The 17304-nt window shown below is 39.8% G+C and overlaps 1 protein-coding gene across 2 annotated transcripts in view; it reads left to right on the top strand.

The window, feature by feature from the left end:
- Nucleotides 1–15529, top strand: part of UBE3D (ubiquitin protein ligase E3D) — a 94997-nt gene extending 79468 nt beyond the window's left edge. For both annotated transcript variants that reach the window (XR_011140123.1, XM_068937658.1), the window contains one exon: nt 13551–15529. Coding sequence is in view for 1 of the 2 variants with exons in the window: in XM_068937658.1 (XP_068793759.1) it covers nt 13551–13571 (21 nt within the window). In the remaining variant the exon portion in view is untranslated. The remainder of the gene's footprint in view (nt 1–13550) is intronic.
- Nucleotides 15530–17304: the final 1775 nt, after the last annotated feature.

Raw genomic sequence — 17304 nt, 5'->3', positions numbered from 1 at the left:
ATTTCTTTTCCTGTTTTTATAGCAGTGATTTACCGAGAGGAAGGATGTCAGATTTCTGAGACTCAGTCTTCTCATTCACGCCAGTAAAATGGTCATTGTCCCAAAGAGTCAATCCTGCCCCTACAGTGGAAGTGACTGCCTCTATGGCAGAGAGAAAGGGTTTGTTCTTACTCTGTTTCCAGAGCATTGACATTCCCCGCTGTTGCTGCTGTATTATCCGGCTGGCACGTGAATCTGATGAAGAACCTTTTCCAAAAAGGTCTTTAGCATGCCCCTTGCTCTGGGTTCTCTGCTCTCAGATGCTTGTCCAAGATTCTGTGAACAGCTTTTATCCCAGAGCCTTGCTCGAATCGGTGTGGTTTGCAGTTAGGACCGTGCAGAACCTGTGTGTCATCAAGTTTAGTCCCCTGGTATTGCAGATAACATGTCAGGTATCCTAAACTAATCAAGCTCCATCTTAAAATCCCTTACGTTCCTTGCCCCAGTCTCTCCTTTTGGAAGGCCAGTCCAGGTTCTTCCAGTGGCTTCAGAAATCATCATTAGTTGCATTCCTCAAAACTCTCCAATCCTATTCTGATAGAGAGTAAGTATTTACAGCTGTGTGAAGCCTGTCGGATACAGGAATGCACAAACCATTTATGAATCTAGATTTGAGTCCCGTTAACGCTTTCCCACGTGAATAAATTGGCTGCTATGGACAGTTGAGTTAAATGGAGCAGTTCAGAGCTGTTCAAATGTGTTTGCAAGATCAGTGATACAAGGCCAAAGTTCAGCTTTTGAATAACTATATTATTGTTTCAAAAATCATTAGAATCTGAAGGACATGTGAATTTGTCTCAGGTTGAAATTTGTTTTTTTGGTTTTCTTTTCAAACAGAGAATGCACAACGTCTGTCATTTTAAGACCTTCCTTACAGTCCTGCTAATATAAGAGACTTGTTCTCTCATGGGTGACTACTGACAAAAAGTGCCTAGAAAGGATGCAACTTATATATGCTGAAGTCAAAGATAATTACGTTCAACCTGCTTAAAATGCAAAAATCCTTTAATATCAGCAACATAAACATCTAGCATCCAGAAATTATATTACTAGTTTCTTCAGTCAGTTGTTCTTCAGGCTACAGGAAAGGTTTTTAATAGTGAAAAACACAAGGGACTTTAATGCAGTCTAGACAACCATTTTAGATTGTTCTGATATTCTCATTCAAGGTTCTGATTTGAGAGTTAATAAGCCTGTGGGTTCCCATAGCTGAGGACCCATGCTGCCGACATAGAGAGGCTTGCCTAAATCTCCTCAGTTAAATTGTTATTTATTATATACTTTTTTTTTTTTTTACTCTTACAAGAAACAGTCATGTGGTTTGGCAATAAACAAAGTAATAATAAACACCATACTCCTGCAACACCTTCCTGCTGTAAATCTTTGCTTTTTAAAATCGTTACTTCATTTGCTTTTACCTGGATGAAATTATTAGTACATTTTAATTAGAACATATTTAATGGGGGATTGAAGTTTGAGCGTAATCTGCTATTTAAAACACTGGAAAGCTTTTATTTTTAATTATCTTACTCTTAGTCATTGTTGAGGGAAAATATTCTAAAGAAAATGAATATTTTATTATGAAGCTTCAAAGTCAGTTCACTCCTCTGTTTGCTAAGAAAACATCTGTTTTCCTGAGTTGATCCCTGAAATGGATGGTTTTGGCTTTTCTTTTGACTGCAGCTGGAAAAGGAGCGTGCTAGGTCCGTACTAGAAAGAGAAATCATTTTGACCCAGAAATGGCTGTAGGATGTCTTAGTCGCCAGAGATCCACACTCTAAAAATACCTGATAGGAGCCCAAATCCCAGTAGAGTGGCCTTCTAAATCATTTTGAGGTTTTGAAAATGTTTTATTAGCCAGTCACCATTAAACAGTGAAACTATTGTTTATTGATGGTCTGTCTTTTTCACCGTAGACCAAGGGGCAGCCTTGCTCAATCTTTGTCCTCATATGAACCAGTCACAGCGGACACAGACGTTTTCCTGAATATCCCTTAGTTAACTGACAAATAATTTTGTATTTTCTTTTGGATCTCTCTCTGTATTTGACAGGGTACAAATAAATGCCATATTTCAATTATTTTTCCCTTCCTCTTCTTGGTTAGTGCTCTTATTGCTTCCATATCATCTTCTAAACACCTGTTCCCATCTTAACTCTATCCTAATCTCTTGCCAAAAGCTGAACTCTGGGATAGGAATACAGTAGTCCCAGTAAGGTGCTAAAAATAAAATAGTACTTGAGGCTTATATACCCCTTTATGTGCACAAACTGATGAATGTTCATACTTCTGCAGGGAGGTGTATATTCTCATTCCAGTTTTAACTGCCAGGAAGTAAAAAGGGAATTTAAGCAATTATTTTTCCCAAACTTGTTTTTTCGAGAAAGTTTTCCAAAGATAACCCCCAAAAGACACCTATTTGAACTGTTTAGTATCAAAATATTTACTAACAGTGTCACTTTCTCCTTGAATCTGTTCTACCTTTCTTTTGAGTTACAGTAGATTTGCTATTTGGACCTTATTTATTCCATATAAATGTGAGTACACAACCAAACACCTCTCATTAAAAGAAATCATTTATTTATATTCATCCCTGCAAATCTTTTTTGATGATACTGTCCTCCAGACCTAAGGTTTCCATGCCTGATGCATATACCATTAAGCTATTCATTTTGGCTTTTGAAGAGGCATCAGTCACGATACCATATTGTTAACGTGTGTGACTGAGAACACTGTGGATGTTTTTAGCGCTCACAGGTTTATGTTTTACAAGTTGTATATTAATAGGTTCAAAATCTAGCAATCCTAACATACTAATAAAGAAAGCAGTGGTTTCAAATTCTGTGGAATATCTATCATGAAAAGCATTATTTTCTTACTGGTAATACAGAAATTGTGTTGGCTCTTTTTTGGGTCTGTTTAGCCCCTCTAGAAGTACGTACAACTTACTTGGTCCACGGTCACCAAAATGTATGCATGAATCCCTTTATTTAGACTTTCTTGTTAAAAGACATGAGACTTTGTGCAGTGCCTTGTTCAGGGCTTTTTTTTTTTTTTCTTTTTCCCCTTGCTTAAATACTGTCAAGGCTGCAGTTCCTGGGCACTACAGGAGAAGTGGTGCGCCACTCCTTTCCCTTTTCTGCTGGAGGTAAGGTTGTGCTTTGGTATTGATGATACTGGTCAGTTGAAACAGATTCTCAGGAGCGTAGGAAATCTAGTTATATTGGAACTGCGAAAACACAGCCGAGCCTTAAATTGAAATGACCTTTAGGAAATTGGCCTGGAGCAAATCATGCTGTGGCAGCAAGCCGTGAAGTTGGAAGTGTGAATGGCTAAGCTGTGTATTGGAATGCAGGTCTCTGAAAGGGTGGCAAACAATCCTCTCTGATTCAGCCTTGTGCCAACACCTTTTGGTGAGGCTAAAACATTTTTAAGAGTTGCATCACAGGTTCCAATTTGACTTAGCAAGGATTACCATCTTCATGTATCTCTAGCTTTAGGATGTGACTACATAAGTAAGTTCTCAAGAAGCAGCATGCGGGTTTGCAGTTCTTCTGGTTCTCTGGAGTAAGCACATAATGTTCTGACTTCTTGGTAAATGGTTTATCTGGGCTTCTCTGAGGTGGTGAGCTCTCTTGTATTTCCTATGGGATGAGAGCAGAGAGTTGCCATGGCATAGCTAACATGCTGTAAAGTTACATAGCAGATGCAGTGCCATATTCGTTTTAGGTTAACGTCTGTCTCTCAACTGCCCGTACATGCATGTGCTCAAACAAATATCTTATCTAGAGCAGTGTAATCCCACTCAATGCGGAAGAAGGTGCTGCTAAGATTGCCTGGTTAGTTGAGGCTTGAAGTTCATCATGGTCAATACCAGAATATAAACCAAACGTTATCTAGTGCTGAGTTAGAAAATTGCAAATTCCGTGGATTTCGTATCACAGTTGAATTCAGATCAGTAATTACAGTGCAACATTGGTACCAGTTTCCATCCTGTACTGTGCTTTGCGTTCAAGAGAGAAACTGTATTTCAACCTAACAAAGATAAATAACACTGCTGTTTCTGTGCCTCTCTTCATGACGTGTGCCACAAGAAGTAATGTCTGCAGTGGAAAGACAAGTCTTATAGGCTAAGGAGTAAGGCTTGGCAAAAGACAAAATAAAACCATGAAGTTTTGGGGCTTCTTGTATCTGGATATAAAGAAACAAAAGATTAACAGCGTTCTCCAACTCAGCCTGAAAACCAAAATCTTTCTTCTTCCACATGTGGAATTCCTTAATCTTACAAAACAATTGATTGTCTTCATACAAAAAAAAAATGGCCAGAGATTTATTTTCTTCTGTCCTTGCAGCTGCTTATAGGTTTCCCTCTCAAGCTTGGACAAGCTTGAGCATGCAGCTCTTAGGTTAGCAAAAAGACTGCACATGCCTGCAGTGTCTATGCACAGCCTGGGACTTCAGAGGGATCTCTTTTCTCATTTGTCTATGTCACATTTCAAACCCAGCTTCATTTTTATGAGAAATTAAAACTTTTAGGAGGGATTAGGTGGGAGAATGCATGCCTGATTTATAGGTGGGTTTATATTGTAAATCCTGACGGGCCATCATCAGTTTGAGAAGTCATATTTTAAGAAAAATCCTTACAATTATTTCTAGTGGCAATTAAATGTAAGGAATCTGATTCCCTTTCTGCTTGTTTTTTAGGTTGTATTTTACCTTTTTCCCAACTTGGACAGAAGAAGAGCATGATTATTCAGGGTGACGTATTCCTAACCAGTTTCTTCATGCAGTGAAGACTGGAGAACCCACAAATTTGCCGTTCCTTTCATATGGTACAGGGGAGAATTTCACTTCCCTAGCCTCCTGGAAGCATTGGGGAATTTGGCTGTTCAGATGATAGGTCTACTGAAGCCAAGTTTTCCCCAGCTTGCACTGCCTCCTGTTTTCCTCTGAGCTGCTGTAGTGGTTTGGCACTGACCAAAACCATGTTTCCCATAAAATCTTAGAGCTAATAGAAAATGCTTCTCTTGAAGAGGGGAAATTTCTTGCAAATACCTATGTGAAAGGGTCACCTTCAACTCTTACAGAGTTAGTGTGGTAAGAGTCTTATCACAAGACGTCCTCTCCTCCGCCCCCAAATCCGAGCCCCATAGGGGTTAGTGGGTCAGTCCGCAAAGCTGCCATTCCACATTCCCTTACTACTCAATCCAATTTGCAAGGTTTTAACGCATCAGGATAGCATAATCCTACAACCTCTGTTTCTGTTGACTTTATCATCACCATGACCACATAGTTGTGTGCAGCTCAGTGCTGCCGTGTTTGGCTCTGAGAGTATACTGGAACTATCTTAGTTTCTGTTTCCGTTGAAATTGAAGCATAATAGAGATAGTCATAAATGCTTTTATACTGACTCTGTAGACTTTGTGGCCTCTTGTTTGATGCAATATTTGAAATTTAGTTTGTCCAACTGTATCCTTTCAGTCAGTCTGAAATACTGTTTTAGTGAACTTTTGCAAGGAGTCTTATTCCTCTGGTGATATTTTTGTTTGAAATTATGTTTGTAGGTAAGTATCTAAAACTTACAGCCTAGTAATGTGACTTCCTGCTCCTAGCAGCACAGAGAGATCCTTCTGCAGTTTGCTTAGTCCAGGAATGCCAGGGAACAGTAATTATAAAAAACGTTTTCATGTTCTAGTACATACTTAAAACCGGAGTTCTCACTGCATGGCATTTAAAGCCTACGGGGAAACTTTCCCTTTCTGAGAGGAAAACTGGAATAATACTTTTTGATGGGTTGTGATAAGTGGCTGCCATTGATTTGACTGTGGAGGAGATTTTAGAGCACCTAACTCTACTTATATGACCTGTGTGGCGTAAGAGAAACAGGAATGCAGTGTCATAATTTTCAGCTATCATCCCAAGAGGCTGGAATGTAGAAAAAAGAGAATAAAACATCAGTGTAATGGAGGGCAGCTCTGCAGCTCAGGTCCAACCAGGGAGTTTGCAGACTGCCAGGAGGCTGTCTTGAGGCAAGTAAATCCCACATTGCTATGGTAGGGGCATGCCTGGCTCCTGTGTTGCCCTCGTTCTTGTAGTAGTGAATATGTCCTCTTCCTCTCAAATCTGAATCTACAAATGCCTTTTCACTCCCCAGGAGCAGCTTCAGAAGTATAGCGATAGCAAATAACTGCTTGGTAGCATTCAGTCTGGCAGAGACAGCTGCTTTTTTATGGATCTAGGGATTCAGTGAGGGCAAGCGCAAATATAGCAGTTAATGTTCTTTCAAGTCTCTGCTCGTCTAACACAATCTGTTTTGCGACTATTCATTCACACTGTTGCCAAAACATCTTTCTGGAACAGGTATTTGTGCATCTCATCTCAGTAGACTCGGTCTCTAGCCTCTGGGTGAGAACTAATATATGAACTGTGCAGTGTGGATAGGCAGCTGGACTCAAAAGTTTTACTGTGGTTATTACAGTCATTTGCCGATATGGCTAATAGTTGCTAATCCACAAGTTGATTGTAGCAGCCATAAGACTTCGTTGTTTCTCGTGGTGATGCAGGAGCCAGAATAACGCTTGTGTGCCTCACAGGAGGGAATATTCTTTTGGCTCCTTCTGTCTCTCCTTTAGCAGCCGTGGGAACACCACATTTTTGAGCAGAGTTTATCAGAAAACATGTGCTTATAGTGCTGTGGCCTGGACATGGTGCAGATGCTTTAATCCTCTCACTTCTTAATCTGTCTTTATTTTATAGCAGTGTGAAATGTGTCAGGCAGGACTGTGGCCTTGTCTACATGTTTGTGCACGTGTTATTACAGTAGTCGTACCAGTATATTATTAAATAGATTTTTTTTTCCCTGTGATCTTAGTGGTAGTCACAGAAGTGTGCTTATATCACTCTATCCGATTCTTGTTTCACGGTATGGGTGTAGTCTATGTATATGGCATCTGGATAATTGCAAGCACCCAAGCAGTTGTATTGGCTATAATTATTAAGAGTAAAGCCATAACACTTAGCCCTAGCCTTAGTGTTTGTGCCAGTGCAAATCTGTATTGGATTAGACTTTGGTCTGAGGCTTGGAGCATGTGTTGTCTTCCAAATCTGGAAGAAAACAGTACTCCCAGCTTTTCCCTGTTGTTGCCACCAGAGCTTAGTCTCTCTGCTGTGATCTGCCGGCAGAATTGTTTGTGTGAGCCCTCCCTTTCTTTTTTTCTAAGGATAAATCAATTGGATTAGCACAGACCAGAGTTTAGCATGCCCGTCTGATTTCACCAGACATTATGTAGAAAGCTTGAAAGGACCTTTTGTGGGGAGAGAGGAACAGTAAGCCGCAGCCGAGGGGTACCACTGAACCTGTGAAGTTAATTTCTTCTCACAGCACAGCTGGATCTGGAAGCAGAGGTCTGCCCACAGCTGGCCACTTCTTGCTGGGAAGGTTATTCCCCTCCTGTACCCATGGAGGGCATGACAGGGTTTGATTGCCTGTCAGTTTTGAGAGTTAATGAATACAGCATTTGTCACTGGTTATACACTGTGGCTTCATAGGTGTATAATCGGTGTTTCCTCTACGGAGTGATTCAAGCAGGTTTGATTTCATGCTAGCACACATGCAGGATTAAAGCATAGGTTTCTGCGTTGAGACTGTCTGCTTGCTGTAAGTAACGATTTGAGATAGCCAAGTAAGTTACGTTCCACTAAAACACAATGTAGTGCTATAAACTGTGTGTGATAGTGTTTGAAAATTGGTCTAATGTTCAAAGAACAGGAAGACCGTAAAATTTCTTTTACACATTTAAGTCGCAGTTTCGCGCCTAGTGGCAGAATTTCCTTCTTCAGTGTGCAATGGAAAAGCAAAAGCAGAGCGGTCTTATTTCAGGAAGCATTCATAGGTTTATTATCTTCTGCTCAAACTGCAGCGTATATAACTGTTTTTAACCTGCTGTTTCCTTTATAATTATTCAGAAGTACAGAGAAGTACAATTCTCCCTGCAGTACTCAAGGGAAATTCTGTTATATATCTTCTGCCTACCTGTGTTTAAGCACTAGGAGAGGCACAGGTATTAGAGAATGTGCATCCTCAGCTTTTAGAAACACACACAGGGATCTTTATTTGTGCATTGTTCTCTTGGCCTCCTTTTGATGGGAACATAAGTGTAAGAACAATTTAAACGTTTGTGTTAGAGCGTGGGAATACATCTTTTGACATGTGGGTTGTTTTCCTGTTTTGATAAAATAAGAATCTGTCTTCTCTATTTCTTGCAGCTGATTGAGAGATTGAACTTTTTTTCCTTTGCTTAGCTGAGAAGATAATTTTCTCCTAGTGCTATGTTTCCTCTGTCTGTTGAGAGCTCCACGAAGCAGATTGGATGTGCTGGACTTGCAGATTGTATTTCTTTAAAATACGTTGTTTAGCTGGTTCTCGCCTCTGCGTATTTTGCACTAGTCATCTCCTTTGCCCCTTCACACAGTGTTACCATTTGGGGTAGAACAGATTTCTTTCCAGCATCTTCTGCCGTCTGCAACAGCCTTGTTTTATCTCCTGAGTTCATCAGGTCTCCATTGCTTTTCAAATGTTTTCTAAAATTACAACTTTTTTCTTTCACGTGCTACTCCTCAGTGTTCTTTGACTCTGACTGGATGCTTAACCCACAGTGGAATGAATGCCTTTACCCCTCTGATTTCTTTGAGAGTTTTCTTGTACAAAGTAGGAAAATGCTTTGAGATACAGCTTGATGAAACACTCTATAAGATAAAAAGTTATTAGAAAGTTTCAGAAAGGTTGAACCAATAACCCCATCACTACCTTCTCCCTACCTACAAAGGAATAGTGCCAGCCTCTGTTTGTGGAGTTTATGGTAAAAAGAGTTCCACTGGCATGCTGCTCCTGGCTTTTAATTGATTATTATTTTTTAATTATTTTTTATTTTTTTATTCTTATTCTCTTACTCTTTTTATTTTTAAAAAGTTGTCACAGAGCTGCAGAATCACTGAGGTTGGATGGGATCCCTGGAGATCACCTAGCCTAACCACCTTGCTCAGAGCAGGGTCAGCTAGAGCAGTTTGCTCAGGACTGCGTCCATTTGGGTTTTGAATATCTCCAAGGATGGAGACTGCACAACCTTTCTGGGCGACCTGCTCCAGTGTTTGACCATCCTCACAGTGAAGAAGTGTTTTCTTATCTTTATCTTTAATGCCTCTTGTCCTGTCACTGCACACCACTGAGAAGAGTCTGGCTCCATGTTCTTCGTTCCTTCCAGTCAGGTATTTACGCGTGTTGGTAAGATCTGCCAGGAGCCTTTCTTTTCTCAACGTTGGATGGCCGCTAATTGCCCTGATATAATTGCCTCCAATACTTTAAAAAAACCTTCAATGATTTATGCAGTGTAGGGCATTTGGAAAAATTGATCAAGAAGCATGTGTCCTGTTTTTTTTACTGGGTGCTCTGCCATGTCAGTGGAGAAATCACAATTGGGAAGTGTTTGGAGGTATGTATGTGTGTATATATGTGTAAGCATATGTATACACACACACGCACATAGTGAATGCTGCATTTCCTTGGTGCCATGTTCCAGCAGAGAGCACTGAGGAAACAAAGCTGAGGGCATCTGCTTTGTTAGCTTCATTTGTTTGATGTGGGCATTGCTAAAGAGAAGTAATTGCAGACAGCAGGTCTTGAGTGGAAAGGCACAACCGATCAAAGAGATCGGCATGCGGCGACAGCAGATAACCCAGGATCATGAGAACCCCAGTCGTGCTGCAGAGGTCTGGCATGTGGCATTGACATAAACACACCGTCTGTCTAGATGCTTTTCCTAATTTTCCGTATCGCTTCCATGATTTAACATTTTGCATTTTCACGTTTTCCTGGGAAAGCTACAAGAGCACAGATTCTAGAACTGATTCTAGAGTTGAACGTAACCTGCATTCCTTAACTTGCTCTGTTTCTGATAGCTTGTAACACTGTTGTTGCTATTTTATCATTTACCAAAAAGCAAGTTTGTGAGATGTTATGGTTTGTATTATCTCTGGTGTTGGACTGCACTATTTATAGAGATACCTCTTTAGAAGGCTTCAGAATGTAGAATTTGTGCTCATTCATTATCCAAAGTTCTTAGCAGCTTCTGGTGTTGTGAAAACTAACAAGAGGGAGTGCTGAGATGCACTTGATACTCTGAGATAGAATAAGGTTATCATCTTCAGAAATAAGCGAGAGAAAATGAAAAACAACATCTCCCGTCATTTAAGTAAGGATGATAGGGTTCAAAAAGCAGTTCTTAACAATGGAGTAGTATTAAGACAGGTATATCTTAAGTCACTTTGAAAGGTTACAGTGTCCTGAGCTAAAAGCAATAAAAAAGTCCTTGAACAAACTGATTAGAGGGCAGATATTTGTTGTGAATTTAGTGATAAGCCTTAGTTTGTAGGTCTGATAGCTGGTTGGACTTTTTTTTCTTTCAAAGTGTATCACTAGTGTTGAAATATTGCATTTGTGGACTTTGCTGGAAGAGCTGTTGTTAGACCTTGAAGACACCAGTAGTTGTCCATCTTGCAGAGAAAGAATCCTAACAGTTTGAGAACTGAGGGAGCAGCGCTCACTCTGACTTTTCTAGACTTGCCATGTTGAAGCTAGCGCACAGTTACAAGACGTATAATCTAGGGAATGTAATTTTGCTGTTTAGAAATATGAGCGCATCTAGAACAACAATTATGACGAGTATTTTATACGCTTCATATTGAACTTGCGATCAAGGTGGAACTTCATAAGTGGCTTAGTTTAGGTTGTTTTTGTTCTTGAACGTCTTTTATGTGTTGCAGGTGATTATTAAACAACTTATTATTTCCATGGATCATCTCATTTTTTGTTGGCTATGTCAACTGCAGGGATGATCCAATGTGCTTTTTTCATTCGCGTTGGTATTAATTATAAGTATAGATGCCAACAAGTGATTCCTTTTGATGTTTTGCATTTTGTTGGGCAGTAGGGGAGCCTAGCAGTCCAGAGAAATATTAGATTGCAAATAATCCCCTTGAAGGAGTGAAAAAGCATGTTTCATGCGTTATAATATATAGGGAATGGACAAATTAAACAAATACATCTGCTCTGATGATACCACAAAACTATCTATGAAAGGAGGAGCCGGCACTGTTAAGCTCGCAAAAGCTGCCCAAAGTTTTGAACCTGGTGTATTGAAATGATTGTTGGTTTTGTTGACTTTTTTTCTGCCTGGCAAGGACAAATTTGTAGCACTGTTAGAGTTAATGTAAGTTTTGTTTTTTACTTGATTTAGGCCAGGATTTCAGCCCTGGTCTGTGCTACTTAGGACTCTTTTGCATAGATAAGGTTTTACATTTGTGATTGATTATGCATCTATCTCTATTCATATGGGTGAATAAATCATGAAAAGTGACAGGCATGTCGGTTTTTCTCTCATCTTATGTCTTTGAGAGTGGAAGTCTTGGGCCTAGTGGATTAATTTCCCTACACTGTAAGTAGTTGTTAGCCTTTGAACTCCTTAGCTGAGTTGACAGAAATGATTTTGATTTCTGTTGGAAAATGCTGATTAAGCTGAATCAAAGCACTTAGTAGGAATTGGTCAATGTGATGAGATTTTTAAGGGAAAGCAGACAGATTCCAAGGCTGACCAGCTGGTTGTTTGCTGGCTGGCTTCATCTACAGACCTTCCTGGAAATATGGTCTGTGTGCAAATTCTTATTTCGGAGTTTTAGCTTCAGTGTGGAGCAGGAACAGGAGCAGAAGCTTTCATGGATCTCAGCTTTGCTATCTGTAGAAGCTCTTCTATGTAGTAATGCTGCAGCTTTCTAATAGGTTACTGCTGTTATTATTGGAATGGGTAAGGAAATACTAAGCAAGTGAGATGACTTGATTGTTTTCCAGTCCTTTCCTTTTTAGCCAAGAATTGCTATGGTCACATCCCATTCGTGCCTTGTAGTCAGGTTTAGACATGGATTCTTTGTATGAGTAATTTTCTGAGAAATCTCTTAGATATTTTAAACTTGTTTAATTCTTTGCATCCTCTACAGGATCATACAGCTCCCCCTCAAACGGTCTTTGGCCAAAGGATCCAACACAGATGTTATTTTATCTCCTTTTTTGCCCTCTGTTCTGAATACTTCGTGATGTTTTATGCTTTAATTCAGTTCTTTCTGGTTGATCGTGCTTCGTGCATTCTTTAATTAGAATATCAAGCAGACTGGTGATTGAGGGTCTTCTGTAAAAATCCAAAGTGATACTGATAATAATTTGAATCTTAACTGAAGTGGTTGGTCCATTGCAATTCAAAGGAACATGGAGAGAAAAAAAGAGAAGTGTGTGTATCATGTTTTTTTTTTCTTGCACGTTTTTAGGGGGAAGGAGAAACAGATTCCATTTTCAGCACACTGTTAGTGTAGCCTGGTAGTCTTTCTTCTGTCCTTCTGTGGTGACATCTGTCCATCTTGTCTTCTGCCTTTGTGATTAGCAAGGTGTAATGCTTACTCCCAATTCAGTATCTGAAGCATTCTCCTTGGCATATAAAAATTTTGGTATGTGATTGTGTTTCCGGTCGATTAACTTACCTTTCTGAGTTAGGACACTGCCAGTTCTGAAGAAGGCTAAACAAAAACAAAACCATGGAGGGGAAGCTGCTGCATGCTTGCGAACAAGAACAAATGAGTTAGGACACCAGAAATCCTTAGGCTTTTTGTATTTGGTAGGTTATCTTCTGTCTAAATAGCTGTTAGTCCCGAGAGTCCACTTGATGCACTAGAGAGAAGAAGGTAGATCATTTGCTGTCTTGTGAATCATGCACTATTGTTCATCTCTTCTCCCCCATGGTCACGCTGGGTAGAATTTTTTTCTATATAAAGATAAAAGTTTTGGATTGGTTCCTGGTTGCTTCAAAATCAAAGGCATTTTTTTTCATTTACTTTAAAATCAGGATTTCACTCATAGCAACTAGCAGCAACAGTGTTCAAACAAGCTAATAGTTTGGGCAAAACCGCGAAGGTATTGGAGATTTAGTCTAAGGTAGTTTCAGAATACTGGCAGATAGCCTTTTAACATAGACAAGATGAATACCTTGTGCTTTGTTACTCTGAGAGACAGAAAAGTTTTTGACGTGCAAGCAGAAAAATGTTTATACTTGAATTTCCTTTAGAGTAGTACAGACCAGAGAGTTTTTGTAATCTTTCTTGTTTAAAATGTGAAAACTTCTACCCTTGACCAAGTTCAGCAATAAGTGCAGTGCATGATCAGGAAGAGTGAATTTGGGAACTTTTAGGGGAGATACTTACTAGGTAGAAGAGTAATAGGAAAGTAAAGCTGCTTTCAAATATAGTGTCTGCTCTTTCGGTACAGTACTGAACAACTTTGCATTAGTGTATGATCCTTTTTTTTCTTTAAGTGAAAAGATGATTCTAGTATACACTTTCAAAGAATTGAATGAAATATCGTTGTTTTATCTGCAGCGCTGAGACTAACCACAGTTTTGTTTTTACTTCCTTGAACAGGTTGCCTTTTTGAAGATGTGAAGAATCCAGATATATATGTTGAAAACTATTCTCAAATTCATCTTCAGCAAAAACGTACAGCTGCTTTCCAGTGCTGTGCTTTCTAGAAAAGAATGGGCAGGCGATACAAAACAAAATTTGGGGATGCAGGGTGTATCTTCACGTCTGGTTGTGTTTCAGAATTATAAAACCCAAGACAGGGAGTACATGTCATTCTAGATGTCATTCTGGGAGTGACTTATCTGACACGTTAGAAAGCTGGGATGACTGTTACTATGATCTCTTCATTGCCAAAGGAGAATTAATCTATTTACCCAATATTACCTTTATGGCACAGTGGTTGGTAGCCACTTATATGTCCTAAGGAAGATGAACAACTGGTAACAAAGAGAGGTCCTGAAATATTTTATGTTGTGGATGCTAAAGTCAGCTCTGTACTTTTTTGGTCTGGTGAAGTTAGAGGTCCAGCTTTAAAATAAAAATATCTGGTTTTGTTACAATTATAGAGTTATCATGTATGTTGTTTCCACATTAAGGCCTGTCTCCCCTCTTGAGAGAGAAGGAAGACAGTGTCCGTATTCCTGCATTTTGTACAGAATTTGGTGAAATTTATAATGTTTTAGAGAATCAAGTTTTCATGGTTACTTGGAATAATTTTGATGGAACTTCAAAAAAGAGTATGTATATGAAGGGTGGCTTTGCAGAAACAGAAGACAGAACATCTTCTTGCTGGATCTCTTTGCTGGAGACAGAAGATACTTGTAGCAAGTTAGTACAGCTTCCCTAAATTGTGCTTCTCTGATGTGGATGCTTATCTGCCTTTCATGGGAATGATAACACACTTTCGTGAAAAAAGAGAATCTGTTACTATTTTCAGTTTTGGAGTGAACTGATCACTTGTTAGTTGACAGCAAAAACTTTCTCCTCCCTTAGCTGAGGAGGACAGAATGGTGTATGTGCAAGGGCTAAGCAGAAGGAGAGAAATGAATTATTTCTGTCCGCACAGACATCACTGTCCATTCAGGAGCTGCTCTAAGCTCTGTCTTGACAAAGTCTATAACTTGAGCCACAGGGGAAATACTTGCTGCTGTTTGGCTGAGCTCTTGTTTTTACATGAGTGTGAAACTTGCTCCCCTTGTGAAACTTTGAGAGGTGCTCTTTATGGTGCATCCACAAGTCTGTAGCGTTGTACAGGCCATAAATGTAGAAAGGTTCAAGAGCACTGGTGTATTTTACGTAGTTCAACAAACGTGAACCCTATTGTAAAAGTTTTGCTAGTAAATTTTGGAAAAATCAATAGACCTGGTGTTTCAGGGATTAAATCAGCCGTATAGGCAAAATTCAAAGATCTCATGTAGGAGGTAGATTGTTTTGTGTCTGCACTTTTCTGTAAGTAAGTGGCTGATATTGACACATCAGAGTCAGGTACTGGACTAGTTTATCCGACCTGTGTCGGATAATCATGTGCCAGTTCCTGTGTTCTCAAAATGTATAGAAAATGAACTCCAAAAAGAAAAAAGGAGAACTTGTTTATGTAGTCTAGCTTTTTCAAAGTCCGTCTTTAATCTCCTAAAACAAAAAGATGCTACCTTAGTGGAAAAGAGCTGTATGAAAATGACTGATTTTGAGGAGAATATTCTTGGTAGAGGAGTTCTTCCAAAATTCCTGAATTTTCTGGAAACTTAACATGCCCCTTACTCACTTGGTGATGAAATCATTGTAATGTAGGAACTGACATTCCCTGCAAAGTTTTGAGCACCTTCTGTGAGCTATGAGGTATCCAAAGACAGGTAGCTGAGGCCTCTCAGCACCCTTCCTGGGCATCTTATTTTTCTGTAATTATTTTAGTTTTCAGTATTCAAGGAAGAAAAAAAATACTCTGAGTTTTGTATTCAGGGACTAGATTATCTAACTCCAAGATATTTTGTCTGTGCATCAATGTTTAGACATTTTATGAATAAAATATATTTTCCAAATCATTTTACTTTGTTTATTCTGCTCAATTTCTGTGACAGTTTTGGTTTCCCAGAATATGTCTGAGCAATTTGTAGAGGGAAAACATTTATATCACACAGAAGTAATCCAGCTTTAAAATCTTTTCCAGCCTGTTTAAATGACCCCTGTGAGGTTTTGCATTGATGGAGCAATTGTATGTTAAACAGAAAAGCACAAATATTCCTTGAGTCTCTGCTGTGTTCTGCCTTTTCTGCTGTGGTGGTGGCCATAAACAGTTAATCTGCCTATAGTAACATATGTTGTTCCAGGATGACAAGCACAGACAGATCCTTAAATTGTTTTACCAGAAGTGTAGAACTTTTGGGAGGAGATGGGGGGAGGGGGGGAGGGTACTCCAGAGATGAAGTACTAAAAGCACAGATTAACCCCTTCTGCCCTGGTTTATCACTCACTTGTAGGAGCTAATGGCATCATGTCATGCTTCTAGCGTGTCAGTGCTGCAGTTGGCTCAAAAAGGTTTGGAGAAGCAAATGCTGAGAGAGCACTAAGCCCAGTGCGTACACTTGTAGCGCTAAGCTCTCTAGGAGCTTGCGTTCTGCCTGCACATGCTTAAAATTGTCCGTTGTTCTTTTTCACCCAATATGTTGCAAATGAAAGTTGTGGATTGCCCAAAGGAAAAGAAAAGAAAAAAAAAAATTCTGTTCCAGCTGTCCTCCCCCTTGGGGACACTTTCCTTCCCCACACTACCAAGAGCCCCAATTACCTATGCCTAAACAAGAGGCAGGAGAGTTTAACCAGCTTTGTGGGCTATGTGTTTGCCTTTGCTTGGTTCTAGTTCTGGGATCTCTGTTAACTTTTAACTTGAACATTATCTGGAAAATATCAGTCCGCGTATGGCAATATATAAATGCCTCAGAAGGGTTCCCATCTAAAAATAGGTTTCTTTGGCTGTGTTCAGAAAAGAAGTCAATGTTCTTGAATGATTTTGTTTTTTTCTAAGTTTACAGGCAGTTATTCAGTGAAGAACTGTTTCTGAAGACAGGTTTCCTGGCTCCCCCCGCACCCCCCATTAAGCTCCCCAGATCACCATGATCTCTCCTGCAGGGGCAGTAGTGGACTTGAGGCTTGACAACTTAATTTGACAATTTCTTGCATTCTAGCCACTTTATAAAAAGAGAAACTTGGCCATTTTTTCAGGGCTGTCCTAGCAGTGAACCATGGGCTACCTCTCAAACAACGGGCCTGGGTTAAGAAAACCTCTCGGGCTCCACTCACGCTCCTTCCTTGGCCGTGGCCTCTCACTGCTCCCTGCCTCAGTGTCTGTCTGTGGAGTGGCGTTACGACATTTGCTTGTTGCCATCTGCGTTTTGAGAGTGACTGATGAAAAGTTGTGCAAGTGCAAAGTACAGTTAGTTACTGTGTTATTCTCTTAGCATCCACAGTGGCATGTGGGCATGCCTTTAGAAAGGGGGCTGGAGATGTCAGAGGGAGACCTGAGCCCGTCTGGGCAGACATGGGGATAGCCACATCTTACAGTTTAAATGTCATATTTGGGTTTATCTGTAGCAGAGAGCTTATTTAGTTTTGAAGTATGTAGGCAAATTCAGTAGCTCCATGCAGATGGAAAAGTAGGCACCAAAACAAGCACTGGTCTAGAAGCTGTGGTTTTTAGAAAATTACTTGTCCCGCTTACTGCTTCCCCTGTCTCCCCTGTGCTTTGTATCTGCCTGTTACACTCTGCATTCTTCATGGCAGAAAGTCTTAATTTTTGCTTTCTGTACTGCCAAGCACAATGTTA

Source organism: Struthio camelus, chromosome 3 (genome assembly GCF_040807025.1).
Source record: "Struthio camelus isolate bStrCam1 chromosome 3, bStrCam1.hap1, whole genome shotgun sequence".
NCBI classification, from domain to species: Eukaryota; Metazoa; Chordata; class Aves; order Struthioniformes; family Struthionidae; genus Struthio; species Struthio camelus.
The sequence above is the reverse complement of the archived record's forward strand: the minus strand, read 5'-3'. Positions and strand labels throughout refer to the sequence as shown.